This window comes from Chaetodon trifascialis, chromosome 19 (assembly GCF_039877785.1).
Source record: "Chaetodon trifascialis isolate fChaTrf1 chromosome 19, fChaTrf1.hap1, whole genome shotgun sequence".
NCBI classification, from domain to species: domain Eukaryota; kingdom Metazoa; phylum Chordata; class Actinopteri; order Chaetodontiformes; family Chaetodontidae; genus Chaetodon; species Chaetodon trifascialis.
In genome coordinates this window covers 4,456,311-4,474,751 of record NC_092074.1, presented here as the reverse complement: position 1 = coordinate 4,474,751, position 18,441 = coordinate 4,456,311, and the positions used below count along the sequence as shown (strand labels likewise).

The following is an 18,441-nucleotide window of genomic DNA, read 5'->3' as shown; positions in this document are numbered from 1 at the left end:
TAACTCATGTATAACCTCCTTACTAACTATAAATACGCAGTAATTAGAAGGTTATTGTGGAAAACTCTTCATTAATGGTCTAGTAGTTAAAGAAAATGGTCATGCAGAACATTAATAAGTGATTTATTATGACTAATTAAGAGCCAGTATGATACTAATGCACATGTTTATTCTAAAACCAGCATCTCCACATTACAAGAAGTATCTTGAGAACTCAAAGTGGTATAGTAGAGCATAACTAAGTGTAAAGGGTAAACCTGTCTCTTAATACTGAATTCAATTACAGCACAGAGCATCTATTCATCCACCTTGAGCAGACACTAAATGGAGAGTAGAGCTAAAAATACCAAAGCTCAGTTGTCCTATTAAAAGATAATAGTGTGAGGAGGCCAACTTACCACACAAGTGACAGCTAGATTTTCTAAATCTAAAGCTTTCTGTGAACTTTCCGTGGACATCTTGTCTAGGATTTCAGACGGTGGCAACAATACAAACCACACATTTTCAAAACGCCAACGGAGCCATGAAGGAAGAGTTCACATTTTATTTTGCTTGCTTGCTGGTACCAGTCTCATGTCTGTGAGTTGACTATGGAGCTTGAATCAGGGCACTGTTAGCCTAACTTAGCATAATGACTGGAAAAGAAAAGAAAATACACCTACAAACAACTGTAAAACGGTCTTATTTGTACAATTCCTGTATGTATGCTAAGCTAGGCTCCAGCTCTAAGCTCAACGCACACACAACATAGATACCTATCAAGTGATCTGTCTTGGAAGGAAAGCAAAGTAGCATATTTTGGAAAATGTTGTAGTTTTTCTTAAAAATCAAACAGTGATCTGAGGCCTCAAAAGCAAACAGGCTAATAAAAAAGCTGTAACTTACAGCGATTTCCCTGCAGGCAGACATCGATATTCCAGTGCCTTCTATTTGTTTCAGTGCATACTCCTTCTCATCTTTCCTGTAGGGATAAAAAGACAAAATGAGACTGGTATTACTGGATGGCACAGATTTTCTTAACCAGCGGCCTTTTCAACATCAACCTCAAGAACTCTGACTCCTGCTTTGGCCTTTTGGGGTTTGATTATTGAAGCAGGAGGTGTTTAGGGAGAAAGAGAAGGACAGCAGAGGGCATGAAAAAGCCTGCAAGGGTTTGACTGTCACAGAGGAATCCCTGCCATTAGAGATAGCCTTTGGCAGCAAAGCCATCCATTCCCTGCAGGAGTGCTCTGTTGTTGCCTCTCCTGCCAGGCCTGGAGCACTGCCCTGCATGAATTTCACCCTTGATGCAAAGACAGATGCTCAGGATTTAAACTACACACCAGCTTAGCTGCAGCTCTCAGCTGCGGCTGTTCTTTGTTCTTGTTTCCTGGCATTTGCAGGGTAGCCATTTGCCCTTGTGAATCGCATCTGTGCATGAAAACCAGTTAATAAGTGAAATGTGAGAGTGCGGGGCAGAGCACATTCAGCAGACTAATATTGATCACTGAGATGAGATAAGCAGTGAATGAAATCCAACCTGAGCAGAGAGCAGTGGAGAAAATGAGAGCTGAAAGGAAACATTCGATTTAAAACGGTGCAAAGAGGCATGATTAAAATGTAAACACAATCTGTCGACAGCAGCCAATAACAACTTCATTCAGTGAGCAGCCCGCACAGATCAAACAGGTCCTCGTGGTGCTGAGATCAAACCTACTTCAGCCTAATTTGCATTGGAGATGGTCATGGATTAACTGGAGCTCTCAGGCACACATCTCTAATACTAATTGAGCTGCACAGATGCTAAAAACAGCTCATAACATTTAATCTTTTGGTTTGTAACTAAACTTCCTCTGATGAATTTAGTCAAATTCACAAAATAAAATATTGTATCCACTACTCTGCTATGCAAAATCAGAATGAACAAAAGGTAAGAAAACCACGAAACATGACATCTAAAGATGGATATGTGCTTGTCGTTCTTAGCCTTTTTGCTCTTCCTTCATTCAGACATAACATCAGTGTCACTGGTTTTTGTGTTAATGGACAGGTCCTCCATATAACCCCACAGGCATGTGAATTGGCATTTTTCTGTTTGCAGAGAAATGGAGCTTTGCATCAGGTCTGGGCCTGTCCTCTTAAGCTCCTGACACATGAAGCCTACTTTATAAAACCAGCGCTGAAAAAGACTGACGGCTGCATGCCCTCACGTCTTCTGTTAAACATCTCATTAATTTCTCCACTAATCAAAATCCCTAATTAGATTATCTTTAAAATGGTAAAAATACTGAAATATTACCATCATAATTTCAGACTGTTTGTCACGGGAAGGCTAGCCAATCAGAGAACTCTCTCTCCCACCAACTGCCTCTGATGTTGATTCAGCATGCTGGAACAGTTGCTAATGGATCCAACAGTGAGGAACACACCACAAAATCTACTGCCGATGGCCGACCACACACAGACAACACCCGAAAGGCAACTGCCAGCTTGGTCAGTGCCACTGCATACCTCGTTAGCGTGTGCCAGCAATACCAACACAGGCCTCTGCAATTATGTCCATTTGGAAGACTGTGTTCTGCGGATGCACTGATGACTGGCTCTTGGTGTATGTGATGCAATGCCAGAACCATAAACCTATGCTTAAAAACCACCAGAGACAAGCAGCACTGCACATGTCTGAACAGAGTTTACTTTGGACTTCAAGAGTCACAGATGACCTAAGGTCTTGTGTAATATTATTATAGTACACCACAAGTAGACCCAACATGGCACATGGACAGGGCTAAAGTTCAAAGAACTGAGATGAATGTGACTAAACTTCAAAATATTATCAAAGAAATGAAACTTATTAGTGCCATTCAAGCCAGTTATTTATCCAGCAGTCTGAATGCTGCATATCATTCATACTTCATGGTTATCAAGAAAATGACTCAGAAGTAACACCATGTCCAAACTTTAGCAATGATTACATGTGCTAAGTGTTGGTATCTTCTCCCATTAATGCAAGACCCACTGAGGCACTGCTTGGAATGAGTTTGGACCACATTAACCATCTTTCCAACAGCTGTTAAAAGGATAAGCAGCATCTTTATACCAGCATGTCACTGTTTTTTCACATGTCGATAACTCTTGTAGTTCACTCATAGTGCACACAGTGGGTATACTTCACTGGCTGAGGTTAGCACACGTCTCATAGCTCATGTCTGCAGCAGAGGGATGCACATACTTTATGTTTGAGCCACACAACTATCATCCAGGCTCCTACAGGCACAATTCCAGGTTGTATGCATATGGAGACGCTCCATCTACTTGACAATACATCTTCACGGCTTGTCAAGTGCATGCTTCTCCTGTCAGCTGGGAAAAACTTGCTAAAGTTGCATACCCCTTAAGCCTTAGGTGTAAAGCCAGCCAACATTAAAAAACATGGCATCTTAGATGTGATGCCCTCCATACAGGCCTTGCCTCCACCCTTGGAGAATACAGTCCAGGCTGACGGCTGCATCTCTCCAGATTCCACTTATAGTTGCAAAGTTTATTTGTCCAAGGACAGACACCACCATTATTACATATTACAATATAACATATTGCTTGTAATATATAGTATCTATTAGCTGCTTCACTTTCCTCTTAGGAAAGTAGAACTGATTGCACAGGCAAGATAATGGTCCCCCAATGCATTTAACAAAACCAAGAAGTTCTACAGTACCTGCGTAAAACAATAATCAGTTGAAGTAAAACATGACAAGATTGATAAGATTATGCCCTAAAGGCATAATAATTTGTGCTATATTGAAAATTTTAGCCACCACACTGTATTTCTTCTTTCATTTGTTCAGTGCTGTTTCAAGAAGCCCTTCAGTAGGCCACATACACTGTAACCCCCGTACACCATTGATAATACTCTTAAGGATGTTCTTACCTCAAAGCATTAAACAAGCTCTAAGGTATGACTGCTACAGAAGTGACTGCCCACGACCTTCCTATGTTCACCTTTTGACCTCACATCATATCTCTATTATCCAGTGCTGTAGAGGTGAATATGATAAGACACTGCCTGCAGCCTTGGCTGGGCTTTACAACTCAATGAGTCAATGATTAATAAAGGGAAGGCTTATCTGAGACAGACCGGTGTTGGTTACTATAAAATACCTGCACTCTTTTTTCTTTTTTTATCGTACCTTTTAGGGCTCAACCACAAATAAATACATGAATAATAGATGAAGCATTACGCTGCCTCCAAATCATATTCTCCAGACCTAAGGACACATGCTTGTTTGGTACAGTATGTTTTTCATACTGAAATTACCATACTCTATAACATCGTGACATGATTTCTTTTTCTTGCGTATCGTTCAGCCTTATTAGCTTTAATGTTACCCTTCACAACATTTCATGTGTAAGGTAACATTAGACTGTAACTACACATAACCTCTTCTATCACATCTGGTCATCTGCCACATCTGGCTGATGCCTGATCACTGTAACAGTCTTTCAGGCTTGTAGAAAGTTTAATGATATTGTTCTAGGAGGTTTACATAAATGGCAGTTTCTTCCCAACTGTGACTAACTCTATAATTGCAATTTTATAAACAGTGCCAAATAAACTGGATTGGTCACATCTGGCTGATACCCAGTCCAATAAGGCCATTATAGGCACAGATAGTGATCTAGAATGTGGAATCAGTAAATCACTACTTCAGATTTCTTAAACATTTTTGCCAGCAGCCAAAAACGACTAAGATCTACAATTTTAATGATGAAAAGGAAGAAAATGAGGAGACTATTCATGCACTATCCCCTCGATAAGGGCCCTCCTGGCATTCACTTCACTTTCCAAGTTGTCAGGTCAGAATGATTAACCTAACTTTTGGCAGTCTTACAAACGTCAGTCTTCAGCATCTTTCCATACTAACACATATTTGCACTGTAGAATGTTATTGTTAACTGAGAATTTGCACATTTTAGCAACAAATACTGACATTGCTGATATATTAGAGAAGAAACGTGAGAGCATAATGTCCACCTTCACCATGCTGTAATACACATCACATTGAAACATGCACTGTCGCATGCCTGACATTAACAATGTAAAGAGCCGTAACAGACAGATCTGACTGATCTGAGAGTAAAAAAAAGTTTGGCAGGGCACAGTATTAAAAATGGGGGAGCAGCTTGGCCGTGGAAAGACGCTGAAATGCCACTCTCGTGTTGAATGACGACACCAGTGTCCTCCAGCGCGTTCAAACACATTAAGAGCAAGCTGTCTTCGTAGCCATCGTAAAGACGAGACTTGTCAAAAAAGAAATAGCACCGCGGGTTAGCTGTGTTGTTTGGGGGGGTGGAGAGGAGGAGGAGGGGGTGGAGGAAGGGGGGGACCGTTGGTGAGTGAGTGAGTGCGTTACATGAAAACAAAAACACAGAGACACGGGTTAACGCTTCGGGGAGGTTCAAATCTAACGCCCCGTTCAACACACAACTGAGGTGTGTGTTCACAAAATGCATCCCGCAGTCAGTTTCATGGCAGTATAAACAATAACGTTCACGGTTATCTTACCCGTCTTTGCGCTTAGCTTTATAAACGTGCCCGTAGGTGCCTCGACCCACTTTGCAACCTTCATATTCGAACAGATCTTCTACTCTCTCTCTCTCGGCCGCCAGCTTTGTTTTGAAGTCGTAATCCATTTTAACCCATAAATACGTCTTAATTTACAATAAAATAAAATATTAATTATTACATGCATTAATTAAATAATCTGGTCGTTTTATTCCCCCACCATTTCCTTGTTTGGGATTTTGGTCTGCTCCGCTTAATGTTCACTGGCTCGTTGACGTTTCTAATTGGCGCGCAGGGGTCGCTGGGTAGGGTAGTTCTTTCGAAAAGGCGCCGCGGTTGGCAGGCCACTAAAAGGGGATGTAGGAAACTACAACCCGCGTTTCTCGCTGCGGTTTGTTGCACTTCGCGTACTCGTGAACGCTCTTCAAAAATGTAGACATCCGTGGTTTGGAATACATGGTGTAAAAGCAGGGCTGATCTTTCAAAGTATATAAGTTGTAGTCTTTATACATATTTACAAATATTTTGTCAACCCTGAACTATTGTATAAACCACTTATTATTACGATAAAACAAATACATTTGATCAAATTTACGATATAAATCAATGTATCTCTGAAAATAACTATTGTCTTATATTTTTAAATTGGTGTAAAATCAACCCAAATTGCTACCACTCTCTTGGCACCCTCTTTGAGTATTTATTATTATTATTATTATTATTATTATTATTATTAGTAGTAGTAGTAGTAGTAGTAGTAGTAGTAGTAGTAGTAGTAGTAGTAGTAATGAATATTTCCAAAGAAAATAACTTAAATGTTTGCAACGTCATTTTTTATTTGATACCTAAATGGTGTTCAATCATATAATCTGTTATAACAATGAAAGCTGCCTTAACAATGAAAGCTGCCTTAAACATATTGGAGTTCTAAAATCTAACATTTCTGTGATAAATAGATTAACCCCCCCCCACACACACACACACACACACCCCACACCCCACCCCCAAACACATACATTTTCAAGAAGGGATTCGAATGAACATCGCTTGCTGTCATATTATCCTTATAATACCTTTCAAAATAGTTATTTGGGCTACTGTATTTTGATATTATACAGATATTCCACGCTACGCGTATAGGCTGAAAAAAAAAAGACATAAAAAACGTCACGTGAGGAAAACCCTGTCGTCACAATGATTGATGATTGATAGATTCCGGAACCAACCGCATATCACAAGAGAGAGCACTACGAACTGATTGGTTAAACGCGAGACTGACGTATCACAGCTAGCATATAAAGACACCACGCCATCTCCATTCAGTGCTCTACACAGTATGGCCGGCGATATTAGCTAGCACTCGCTAACGGTATTCTCTGCAAAAGGGAAGACGGCAACTTAAGAAAATCTACACCTGGATTGCTTTAAGGACAGTACCTCAATAAATTATAACTGATCGAGAAAGGACTTATTAAGTTGTAAACGTTACAACCGACGGTTAATATTTTTTGTTGGGTGTCTGTTGTCTCATGATGGAAGATAACGGTGCACATTTCTTCGAGGGGACTGAGAAGCTGTTGGAGGTGTGGTTCTCTCGGCAGGATGAGACCAAAGGAACCGGGGACCTCCGTACCATCCCAAGGTTCGTGTCATTTGAATGTCTCAGGTGTCGCGTCAGTCCACAGCAGCGTACGGAAATGTTGGCTGTAACGCCGGCCACATGTTTGGCTTCATTCCCTCCTCTCATTCATGACATGTGAACAGCTAAATGAGGTTTAAATCTTGCTTTCCATACGCAGTTTCTTGTCCGTAACAATTTCTTAATTATAAGTTGGCTTACTCAACAGGGAAGGGAACCTTATTCTGACACCAGAGCATACTACCAGTAAAACTAGCCAACACCGTCACTCAAAAATGGCCACCTCCCCCTTAAACGGTGGTACTTTCAAGCTGAGTCATTCATTCTTCACCGAGGAAATGTATGGAAACTATCTTTTTGGTACATTGATACGGCCCCTCACGTGTTATGGTGAGCGATAGACTAATAGTATAGCTAAAGTTTAGCTGCCATCTGGACAGAAAGTCGGTAACCAGATGAACGTTAAGGTTAAAGGTAGCTAACTCTAGCTAGCCCCTGGGAGAAAACACTCAAATATTCAGCTGTCTCCTGTTGATCTCTTACTCGTCGTGCGGCTCAAAATGTCTTTTGGATCAGTTGAGCCAGTCTTTCCTTTCATTAACGTTATGTGTCAGCTCACTGTGGTGCCAGCATTAGGCGGGCTTGAGCTCTCTTTCCCCCTGTCGGTTCGTTTTATTACCCCCGCATTGGTGTCGGGACATCATTTGATTACATTAACGTTAAATCACAGTACTAAAATACACCAAGCTACCTATTTATAGTACTCAAACGGGGTTTGATAAAATAGTGCTGTACGTGTGTCTCACTGTAAATGAGGAGGGTTTTTTTTCTGCGTCATGCAACAGCGAGGGGGCCTCAGTGGAGGTGTCAAGCATGTGGTCGCCCGTCGTCACCGCGTGTTGCCTCGACCCCGACCACGACCACCAACATATCAGTGACCGATCACTTAAATGTCACTGTCTGGTAAACTAGAGAATTTAGTTTTGTTCAAAGAGGAGCGCTTGCGGCCTTCGCGGCAGGTAAGACGGATCTGAAATGGTACCAGTCAACATGTACTATGACAGAGACACTGAGTCATCGGGGAGGTTTCTGTGGATGAGCTCCAGCGGCCGATGGCCAATTTAGTCTGCTCTGCTTACAGCTACCCCAAGATCTGCTGTAGATTTGACAAAAATGATATGTAGTCCTTGTTCCGGTCAAGTCACGTTTTCAGCCATGTAGACACTCCCCTCCCAGTTCTTCTGATTGGTCAGAGGGTCTCCCTACTGCGGTTTCATTGGAGGCGTTTGACTGCGTTCAAAGGAAAGGGTCTGGGTGACGGGACGTTCAGTGAAATGCATGTGAATGCCTTAAAAGGCTACTGACCTTTGACCCCATTCAAAATTCATTTGTTACCATGCTTGAGGACCTTGTGCCAAATAGAGAAAAGTCAGTTGTAAATGGATAGATGAAAATCCTTTAGGTGAGCCATGTTACTGTTTGCTCTGAGGGAGTTTGGTCAGGACAGGTGTTCATTCTTCAGTTTGAGGGTGGGGCCCCTGGAGGTGTGTTAATACTGTCCTCAGAATAATGATTTATGATGACAGCTGGCTGGAAATCACCCCTGCAGCTCACCCTCTCTGTCAGTCTGAATTATCTAGGTTTATTCATGTTGGTATGAACATATCTCAAGACACAAAATGACAAAAAAAAACAAAAAAACATTGTGTTTATTGGCTCCAAATAGCAATGAAAATTAGGTATAGTCCACATGTGTTTTTGAAGGAGTAGCCTGCCCCATAATATTGGTTAATCATTAAATGTAATGCAACTCATTCTCAGAGTTAGACAAGAGGTCTGATTAGGGTATCTCAACAGCATTTTATGCTGACACTAAAAGCATCACACATCCAACCTACTGCTCTGGTTATTGAACGTGGCTTTGTCTTTACTGTAAATACTCCAACATTGCTCCAGCGTGTGGGTCTACAATAGATTATACTAGTTACAGTAGCGGTGGAATGTAATAACACCATATTCAACTGGCTAACTAGCAAAATCAACAGTAAAGCTACATAATGTCAGAACTTAGTTTCTGAAGTTGAAGTCGATCCATCAGGTTTGAAGTGAATCCTGCTTTGTATCAGTCCTCAAAACAGTCTGAAGTAAAATGATTATTAAATGTTTGCGCACTTATAGCTCAAGAGTCTTCCAGTTGTTTCCATTAAGTTCATCCACTGGGTCATCATCTCATTAGGTGTAGATGAAGATTATTTTGTTGGTTCTTGCAGCCAACAACAGAGAAACTGGCGTGCATTGCTCATAATGTTACCTTCCCATCTTCATTTCACCAGAGTCTGTCTTATTGCGAAGGAAAATAGCAGTGGATGTAACTCCAGCTCTGAGTGTGTTCGTAGCCCTCTACCTGTATGTTATTACAGCCACAGTAAAGCCCATTATTCTTAATGTACCCAAACATCTGTCACTGTGATGACAGTATTTCAAAATCCATGTCATGACAGAACACGACCCTGGTGACTGTGACCATGACAGAACCAGTATACCGCCCACCCCTCGTTCAAACCACTTGACACTGTATTCTCTTACCTGTGACTGCTGTGCTGTGTTACTAATTTAATGGCCTATAGGAAGGTTCAAGGCTAAGTGTGCCCTGTGCTTTCAGTGACTTTTTTTGATCATTAACCAGATCACAGATGTCTGCATAAGGAAAGTGTGTGGCCAGTCGGGTGAATGAGGACTGGCATTAATTTACAGCCGCAGGGCAGATTAAAGGCTCAGAGGGACACTGTCAGTGGATCAGTCTCGCTGGACGTCAGCCAATGTCCATATAAGTCCACAAGGGCATCTGATTCACAAATGTGAGCTCACTTACGTTACCTCCACTGTCCTTCCTCAGGGCTTGGTGGCAGCTTACAGTCTGCTTCTAGCGATTTTCAAGCAACTAGTTGTTAAAGCCAGTTAGGGCCAGTGGAAAGTAGCCCAAATTCCAGGAATCTGTGTCAACCCGGTAAAGTATGTATCCCTGTCTCCAGGGTATGTCAGGAACCTCTCGTGTTTGGCAGTCTAATCTGGTCTTTTCCTGGTGACCACGCTTTCTTTGATGAAGATCTGATCTTGCTGAGCGACCAGAAATGGCCTCTGGTGTATATTTCACACTGAAACAGGAGCTGACCCATGTCTCCAGTAACGTTGTCACTCTGGTATGACGCTGGGAGGCCGGGTTGTTGCAACTGCTCTGTCATTTAATGTTTAAAAGAAAAAAGTCAATCGTAAAATCCTAGCTGAACAAGCCATGCCTTTAGGGCTATTCTTGTACTGGCTGGGCAAGAAAAACTGCAATTTACATAGTTCTTTGTAGTAGGGTTTAAGCAAGGTCAATTTTTCTCCTGTAAATTTGTACCTTCTAAACACGTTTTGAGCAGTAGAGGTCAAATGCTTGAGTGGTCTACCCTTCTTATCAGTCTACCACAGTCTTATGCTTAACTGTAAGATGTAAAGTGAAACAGGCTGCAGTTTACTGTTGTGACAAACGGGCAGAAGGTAAAAATGTCCTATGTTTCTATTCAATATGAAAAAAATACCGTGTCCTTAGCCTGGAATGTAATCTCAATGGCAGTGTGTGAAGACATCTGCACCGTAATGGACAATTATATTGTCCAAATTGTGATGGCAGCACAACATTCAGGCTATAGTGAATGCGGCTAATTGTTGACACACTACATGTAACACTCCAGTTCAGAGATTCCAAACACACTAACTCAGTTTTCTAATCTCTCAATAATGGTGGCCATGGTCAAGAAGTAAGATGGTGCACGACTATAAAGCTAGCGTGTTGGCTTTTAGCCTGCAGCATGACATGATTGTTGTATTATGTCATTCTTTGAGGAGCAGATTTAATCCGGACACCCACCACATCCAGGCAGTGCAGCTGCTTGTGTTTTGCAGTGTGAGGGTGAAGCATGAAGGAAACATTTTGAAGCACTCGCACATTGTTCTGACTCCCCATCATCCAAATGAGCCGTTCCAAAGGTTGGTTGGTTACTTAATTTTGGCCTCAGAGTGGTGAGGAGCACAGTGATGATAAAAAGCATGCACATACGCCAACTTGTAGCTAGTCAATAGTCATCACTGATGTAGTCAGACTCTTATTACTTGTCCCCCAGCAGCTCAAGAGAATGATAATCTGTTGTCGTTTGCTGTGTACATGTACACCTGGAAGGCGTCTGTGTCTGTCAGTATTTGTGGTTCCATCTAAATGTCTGACAAGTTTTCAGGTCTGTCTGTTTTTCGCTTGCAAATATACTCATAGTTATTCGAAAAGTTAGAAATTATTCAAGCTCCAGTACGTCAGTAAAGCATGGCATTTCAGGGGTGCTGCCCATCTTTAAGAGGGCATTTGAGTAACGTGAATGAATTTTGTTTTCTGAACCATTTGTGGCGGATTGGTTGATGGGAATGAAGCGGGTGGCATGCAACAAGGGTTCCCTGGCACACTTGAACTTGTGGAGTTTTGGTTATGCCGTCATGTCGGGTGATAGACCGCCCAGGTACCTGAAGTTTACCAGAACCCAGTTTTACTCATTAGTTTATGCCTACGTTTGTGTTTTTCTATTGGAATGGAGCCGTTATAGAGAGAGAGTGGTGGCAAAACTTGTCAGATACATTTATATATCAAGCTTTTTTGAGACATTTAGCGTTCTTTTTTTCTTAAACTTCATGTAATTTCCACTCAGTTTTGCACATTTCCAATGTATAAAACAGGTGGCTGAAAAACTGTGTGGTTGAGCTAGTCAACGAGCAAATGGCTTTCTGTTCACACCTGCTTTCTGTCCAGAGCTGTCACTGCCGGTTAGAGAACCGCTGCTGACAGTCTAGTTACTGAGGCACATTTCTCTTTCAGAGGTTCCCCAGAAAAGGCTGTCGATTCATGCAGCCCTGTCCATCTCTCAGGGGGTGAACTATGCAACATTGGCTGCTGGTAAATTCCCTATTGAGCTTTGCCCTCCTCGCGGTCTTTCTCTACCAGCCCAGGCTGTGCTCTGCTTCCTACTGAACGCTCTGAATGGGTCCAGGCTGCCCTTCCAAGGTTGTAATGAGAACGTGACGCAGCTGCATTTGCACTGCAGCTTTCTTAGAGTGGTGGTGGGAGGGGGGGAGATGGCAGCGGCAGAAGCAGCTTTCCTGTCGCCGAGGAGAGCACTGGCTGTGCTGTCTGGCCAGCCTGTGATTTTAATATTCAAACAACCCAAATCCACATTACCCTGCAGCTTTCCTGGACATAGCAAGTACCTTATTACTGTCAGTCTGATGCATTTCTTCTTTGGTGATCTGAAATGGCAGCATTTTATCGATCGTAGTAATCCCCCCACCCTCCTCTGGGACAGTAAATCTCAGGTCAAATGAAGGCATACATTTGTTTTATGTCAGCAGACAAATTACAGAAAGTCCATTTGATATTCATTTGTAGTTATTGCTTGTGTGTTGTCTGATATTCCCCATAGCACTGTCATTTCCACAAGCACAATCCCTGCCTCCCTGTTATGACTTTCCCTGCAGGCCATGACTGTAGACGAGTGTATGCCTTCCTCGTTAAGACATAATCAAAACAACTCCATTTACTCTCGTGTGTGTGTGTGTGTGTGTGTGTGTGTGTGTGTGTGTGTGTGTGTGTGTGTGTGTGTGTGTGTGTGTGTGTGTGTGTGTGTGTGTGTGTGTGTGTGTGTGTGTGTGTGTGTGTGTGTGTGTGTGTGTGTGTGTGTGTGTGTGTGTGTGTGTGTGTGTGTGTGTGTGTGTTTCTCCTCTGTAGTGGGAGTGGATAAAATGTAATTACCAGAATACTAACTGTTGCATTTCATCTCTGTTTTTTTTTTTTTTAGGTTTGAGTGGGACAAACTTTTGGAGAATGTGCATTGTTTGATCATAAGTGTGACAAAGTCTGACAAGCAGGAAGCTTATATACTCAGGTGAGTGCTGTCTCTTTACTTGCCGTGTGTCCTCTGTTTTGCTGCTTATTAGAAGGCTGGAAGGATTAAACAGCAGTCACCTGTAAGCCGCTTGCCATTGACTGAACGGCCTCTGTCCCAGGTGCTGAGACAGAGCCACAGCACGTTACATGCTGTTCTTCCTTCTCCCCTTTCCCACAGTCTAATACAGTCTGCAGACAGTTATACTACTAATGAACATAACCAGGGTGAACTTGCATGAACAAATACAGATGGGTACCAAATGGGTAGGATTTCCCACATGCAAGGATGTTTTACAACTCTTGCAGAGTTGCCCAAGAGCACTTTCCTTCTAATTACTGCTGCCGTGTGGTTCCGACCTCTGCATGGCAAGTTAGAACACATTTACTGAGAATTTTTTTTTTTTTTTTTTTTTTGGCTCCTCTCCCTGACACCCATATTTCCATGTGATGCGTCCCCGTTGACACGTTTGATCCAGGAGATCTGTGAATGCATGCATTTTTTGTGCGTGGTGTAAGTGGTGGTTAAATGAGCACCATGCTTGACAAAGAAAGTGTTTTTTTAAAAAAAAAATCCCTGTTGAGCTACAAATATGTGGACCTGCAGTTTGTTTGACCTCTTAGGTGTATATTTGAAATAGTAGACTGGGACATGGGCGGAAGGAGAACCGCCAGTTAATCATCACTTGTATAATGAGTCAGTGGCACACATCTAATTCAAATACAGATGTTTCACATTCCTCTTTTACTTCTTTCCTTCCACAGTGAGAGTAGCATGTTTGTCTCCAAGAGACGTTTCATTTTGAAGACATGCGGAACCACCCTCTTACTGCAAGCACTGGTGCCTCTGCTGGAACTCGCCAGGGAGTACTGCGGTTTCGATGCCATCGAGGTAACAAAGCAATTTGAGTATATGTAAAAAGATACCATGCTCTGTGCTCACGTCCGAGTCTGACGTACCACCTCATGGTTTCTGTGTGTGCTTGATGCCTGCGGCTGTTAATCTTTCTAATGTTTTGATGCATCTTTTTTGCAGAATTTCTTCTACTCCCGCAAGAACTTTATGAAGCCAACCCATCAAGAATTCCCTCATCGAAACTTCCAGGAGGAAGTGGACTTTCTGGGCCAGATTTTCCCAAGTACGTAACAGCTCTCTAGCATATCTGTTGTTGTGACCAGTAAGGCAGAAGAGTGAAGGATGCATGCAATTCCATATATGAGATGCTTTCAGGTGACCGATGACTATGAGAGCCACTGTAACAACCCTCTTTCTCTTTGCCCCTCCAGATGGCGCAGCCTACTGTATGGGACGTTTGAACTCTGACTGCTGGTAAGCGTCGCACAGTTTCCTTCACTTCATGCACGGCTCACACCGTGTCCAGCCACAGCAGGATATTGCTAGACGACATTTGGATTTTAGCACAGATAATGACTGATCGTGAGATGGCGGTAAAAAGATTAAGTCTGTGCTCTTGTCTGCTTTCTCCTGGTTTGATAAAACTTACATGCCCTCTCTCTGCCTGCGTCCCACAGGTACCTGTTTACCCTGGACTTACCAGAGTACTGGGAGAACAAGCATGCGGATCAGACGCTGGAAGTTCTGATGAGTGATCTCGATCCAGCCATCATGGACCAGTTCTATATGAAAGATGGTGTTTCTGCAAGTGATGTCACTCGTGTAAGTTAGTGCCCTCAGCACACAGCGTCCCTCCGCTGATGGGAAGAGGCTTAGGCATTGAGGGTTTCCATGTTCTGAATTGATTTTGGTTTTCTTGTTGCAGATGAGTGGAATTCGTGACCTGATACCAGGTTCTGTGATTGATGCCACAATGTTCAACCCTTGTGGATACTCAATGAATGGAATGAAGGCTGACGTGAGTGTCTCTTTGTCTGAGCAGCCGCCTCTGTCATGCCAGTGACTTAAACATTTCTGTAATGTGCCTCTGCTTGTTTTTCCCCCAGGGAACTTACTGGACCATCCACATCACCCCGGAGCCAGAGTTCTCCTACGTCAGCTTCGAAACCAACCTCTCCCAGACATCCTACGATGATCTGGTCAGGAAGGTGGTGGAGGTGTTCAAGCCAGGAAAATTTGTGACTACGCTTTTTGTCAATCAGGTGTGTTTCAAATTTCAAGCTTGCTTTTATTCAGTGTGATTATAATTCAGTTTGCCACTGACTAAATTCCTCTTTTCCCTCCTTTTTGCCCCTGCAGAGCTCCAAATGTCGCAGTGTCTTTACTTCTGCCCAGAAACTCGAGGGCTACAAGCGCCTCGACCGCCAGTTGGCTCAATTCAACGATTACAATTTTGTCTTCACAAGCTACGCCCAGAACCGCCAGCAGAACCAGCAGAGCTGAGGGTTGAGGATGAAGAAGAGGCGTAAAAAGAAAGGTGGCCGCCCAGGACTCCCCCTCTGCGGCCAGCCTCACCCCCCAGTAGAGAGCTCGTCGTCCTCCTTCCCCCTCCTCCCCTTCTGTTGCCGTCATCGTTCAGAATCTTCCGGTGCTGACGCGGCCATGAGCCCTAGTTTAACCTCCAGTTTGAGTTGTTTGCATTGTTGTAACTGTGACTTAGATCTCTTGCATGAAAGCTCTTTTCTCTGTTTCGATATTCTAGCTCACTCTTGCTGTGATCTTGAAGTGCATGTAGAGGAATTAAACACGCTCTGTTTGAGACTGTCCACCTGTGCCCAGTACGACGGTCCCTTCCTGCAGGTGTCCCCCCTCATCCCCCACAGACAAGGCTTCCGCCCGCACTAGGCCAGGGCCCTGACATGCTCAGATCAGTCTGCCTCTCTATGAGCTCAGCCTGTCCATTTTTAAAAAAAAAAGAAAAATTGCAAATTCACAACCAGCCTCCAAGCAGTCTGCATCTAATTTACCCTCCAATGTAACAATTGGTATTTCTGATCCACCACTTTCTGAGTGCACTTTAAAAACCTGTCGACTCATGGTACTAAAAGGCCAACCTTCTGTCTCAAGTCTGATTGAATGTATAAGTGGTGGGAAGCTTTTGGCCTTTCTATTCATTGTTGTATGTCAGGACATATTTGAGTTCCTTTGAAAATGAACGCCATACTTGCTGTTTAATGTCGCACTATTGGAGAAAAGGCTTGCAGCTTATTGGTCGTTGTGCTCTTCTTTTGCTGTGAACTGCACTGAAGCGAAAGACTTTCTGCTCTGCTGGGCTTTGAAGCCAACTCCCTCAACCTGCATTCATTCATGTGCTCCTCCACCTCGACAATCATATAGTCCTTGTGTTTCCCCAAATAAACAGGCCTTCAGAGTTCTACGCCTGGAAATGTATGAATATGAATCATTTAAAGCATTTGACATGAGCACTTTGCTGCATCCAGGCTCATTTTTGTACGGCGTGCTGTATCTATAGGAAGCTTCTATCCTATAGATCCCACAGTCATATTCAGCACTGTGATTTTCCACATTCACACCAATTGATTAAATGGAACATGTGAATGTAGCACAGGCTGTGTAAAGCAGCAGTCTGCCCCCCCCCTCCATCTTTCGAATGTACACATCTCTAGAGAAAAGCCTGGACCGGGTTTGAGCTGAATGTACGACTCCAGGAGAGCACCCCCCCACCCTCCTCCTCCCTCCCACACACACAGAGCTCACAATGACCTCTGCCGAGCAGCCATTGTCCAGCTCACAGCGGGTCTCCCCCTGCCAGAGTCAGACTGTCAGCTGGCCCCAGAACTGTGACATGACGAGAGGCAGCCCTCCTGGCTGCGCCCGCTCTGAATGGGAAATAATGAATCAGACACTTTTTGCTTAGTTGCCCAGCAAAGCATTTTTCTTCTTCCCACATAATATCCATCCTCTCTCTGTCTCTTTCCGCCCCATACAGAAATCTGTGAGCACACAATAGAGGCCCACCAGTCTGAGCATGCCAGGGTGATCCCGGATCATTCCACATGTAACCGCTGCATAAACTGCCATTTTATTAAATTTATTGTGCCCAGACATTTTTTGCAGTGAATTGGTCGAAAATGTGACTCCCCTAGCAGTTTTCTTTTTCTTTTTGTTTGGATCAATGCCCTTTGTTCGTCGAGGGGGAAAATCCTGTGACACTATGGTGCATGTGACTACTAGTGCTGTGTTGCTTGACAGTGTAGTATAGCGCCGTCTCTTCCTCCTTTTGTCAGTAGGTCTGTGCTTCACCTTCCTCTTGTTTTACCAGCTGAAAGCGTTGTTGCAACTGCCGCATCCTGATGTTTTGGACAGGCGGGGACTCTTTTACCTTTAGGAGTTGGATCGACTTGTAATTAATGTTATTTCAAGTTGTGGAAAAGTGCTGAAAGCAGGTTAGACCTCTTATTCATGAAACAGTAGTCAAACGTCCAAGGTCTGTCCTCTTCCGTGGTGTTCGCGATGCTTCTCCTGCCAGAGAATGCAGTTTGAATTTTGAACCAGAGGGGACACAGCGGGGGTCTTAACCTGCTCTCAGCCCTGCGGTGCAATACAATCTGTTCTTTGAAATATCTGCGATGATTGCATAAGCACCTGTAACAGTACATTCATCATCTAAGGCCCTCTGAGCCAGTCGGGGCAGCTCATGTAAGAACAAGCAGTGAAGTTGATGCCGGAATTGTTTCCCTCTAGTTTGTGTATCATGACGTTTGGGAGTGGTTTCATTCTTTTCCTGAGGACCAATCACTGCCCTTACATGACCTCCTCTCAACTGCCTGTCTGCTGACTTAGGTGATCCGCCATGACTGTTGCAGGTTCTCTTTTGAAGTCACACATTGAGGGATTTCAAGTTTAATGCTGTCTGTTCTTGGATTAAGTATATTTTAGCATTGTTGGTGTGGATCATTGCTATCTTGTTTTATTTTTTTATACAGTGAACTCAAAATGCATTTTTGCAGTTGAACGGTAATAGAGTTTTATACAAAAAAATATTTTGTATTTTTGCTGCGGACCAATATTCTCTCTCTTTTTTTTTTTCTTCTTCCCCTTTTGTCCAGATGTTTGTTTTGTTGTAAAACCAGTGTTCAAGAGTGTTCTTAAGTTAAGGGATGACCTTTTCAGAGCTGACTAAATGTTTTTTTTGTTTATTTCACTGTCCCTTCCTCTGCGAATCATCTGAAAGACTGCAGAGGATGGGGCGGTGAAAGCCTCCCCGGGTGAGAGGGTGCAGTTGCAGGATGTATCAGGATGTACTGAAGGAGAAACTTTGCTGTTCTAATTCTTTCTTTTGCTGTTCTTTGGATGGTCAAGATGTGCTAAATATATCTGTGCTATGAGCTTGATGCTTCAATAAAACGATACTTATCTGTGCA

The 18,441-nt window shown here is 43.1% G+C and overlaps 2 protein-coding genes across 2 annotated transcripts in view; one reads left to right on the top strand and one right to left on the bottom strand.

Annotated features, from left to right (window-relative positions):
- The window catches only part of cdk19 (cyclin dependent kinase 19), a 52,432-nt gene extending 46,620 nt beyond the window's left edge, over window positions 1-5,812 (bottom strand). The window contains exons 1-2 of the mRNA XM_070987199.1: window positions 5,540-5,812; window positions 886-961 (exon numbers count right to left, since the gene is read on the bottom strand). Of these exons, the coding sequence (XP_070843300.1) occupies window positions 886-961; window positions 5,540-5,667 (204 nt within the window). The 5' untranslated portion in view covers window positions 5,668-5,812. The remainder of the gene's footprint in view (window positions 1-885; window positions 962-5,539) is intronic.
- Window positions 5,813-6,860: 1,048 nt separating this feature from the next.
- On the top strand, window positions 6,861-18,441 carry amd1 (adenosylmethionine decarboxylase 1). Its single transcript, XM_070987137.1, has 9 exons — window positions 6,861-7,181; window positions 13,055-13,141; window positions 13,906-14,032; window positions 14,177-14,279; window positions 14,428-14,470; window positions 14,674-14,818; window positions 14,922-15,014; window positions 15,103-15,258; window positions 15,356-18,441. Exons 1-9 carry the CDS (start codon window positions 7,069-7,071, stop codon window positions 15,497-15,499), a joined length of 1,011 nt encoding a protein of 336 aa, XP_070843238.1. The 5' UTR covers window positions 6,861-7,068; the 3' UTR covers window positions 15,500-18,441.

Excerpts from the sequence above, each read along its gene's own strand:
- amd1 (XM_070987137.1), top strand. The coding sequence starts at position 7,069 with ATGATGGAAGATAACGGTGCACATTTCTTCGAGGGGACTGAGAAGCTG. Across the intron at positions 15,015-15,102 it reads TGAATGGAATGAAGGCTGAC|GGAACTTACTGGACCATCCA; the intron begins GTGAGTGTCTCT and ends TTTTTCCCCCAG. Across the intron at positions 15,259-15,355 it reads CTACGCTTTTTGTCAATCAG|AGCTCCAAATGTCGCAGTGT; the intron begins GTGTGTTTCAAA and ends TTGCCCCTGCAG.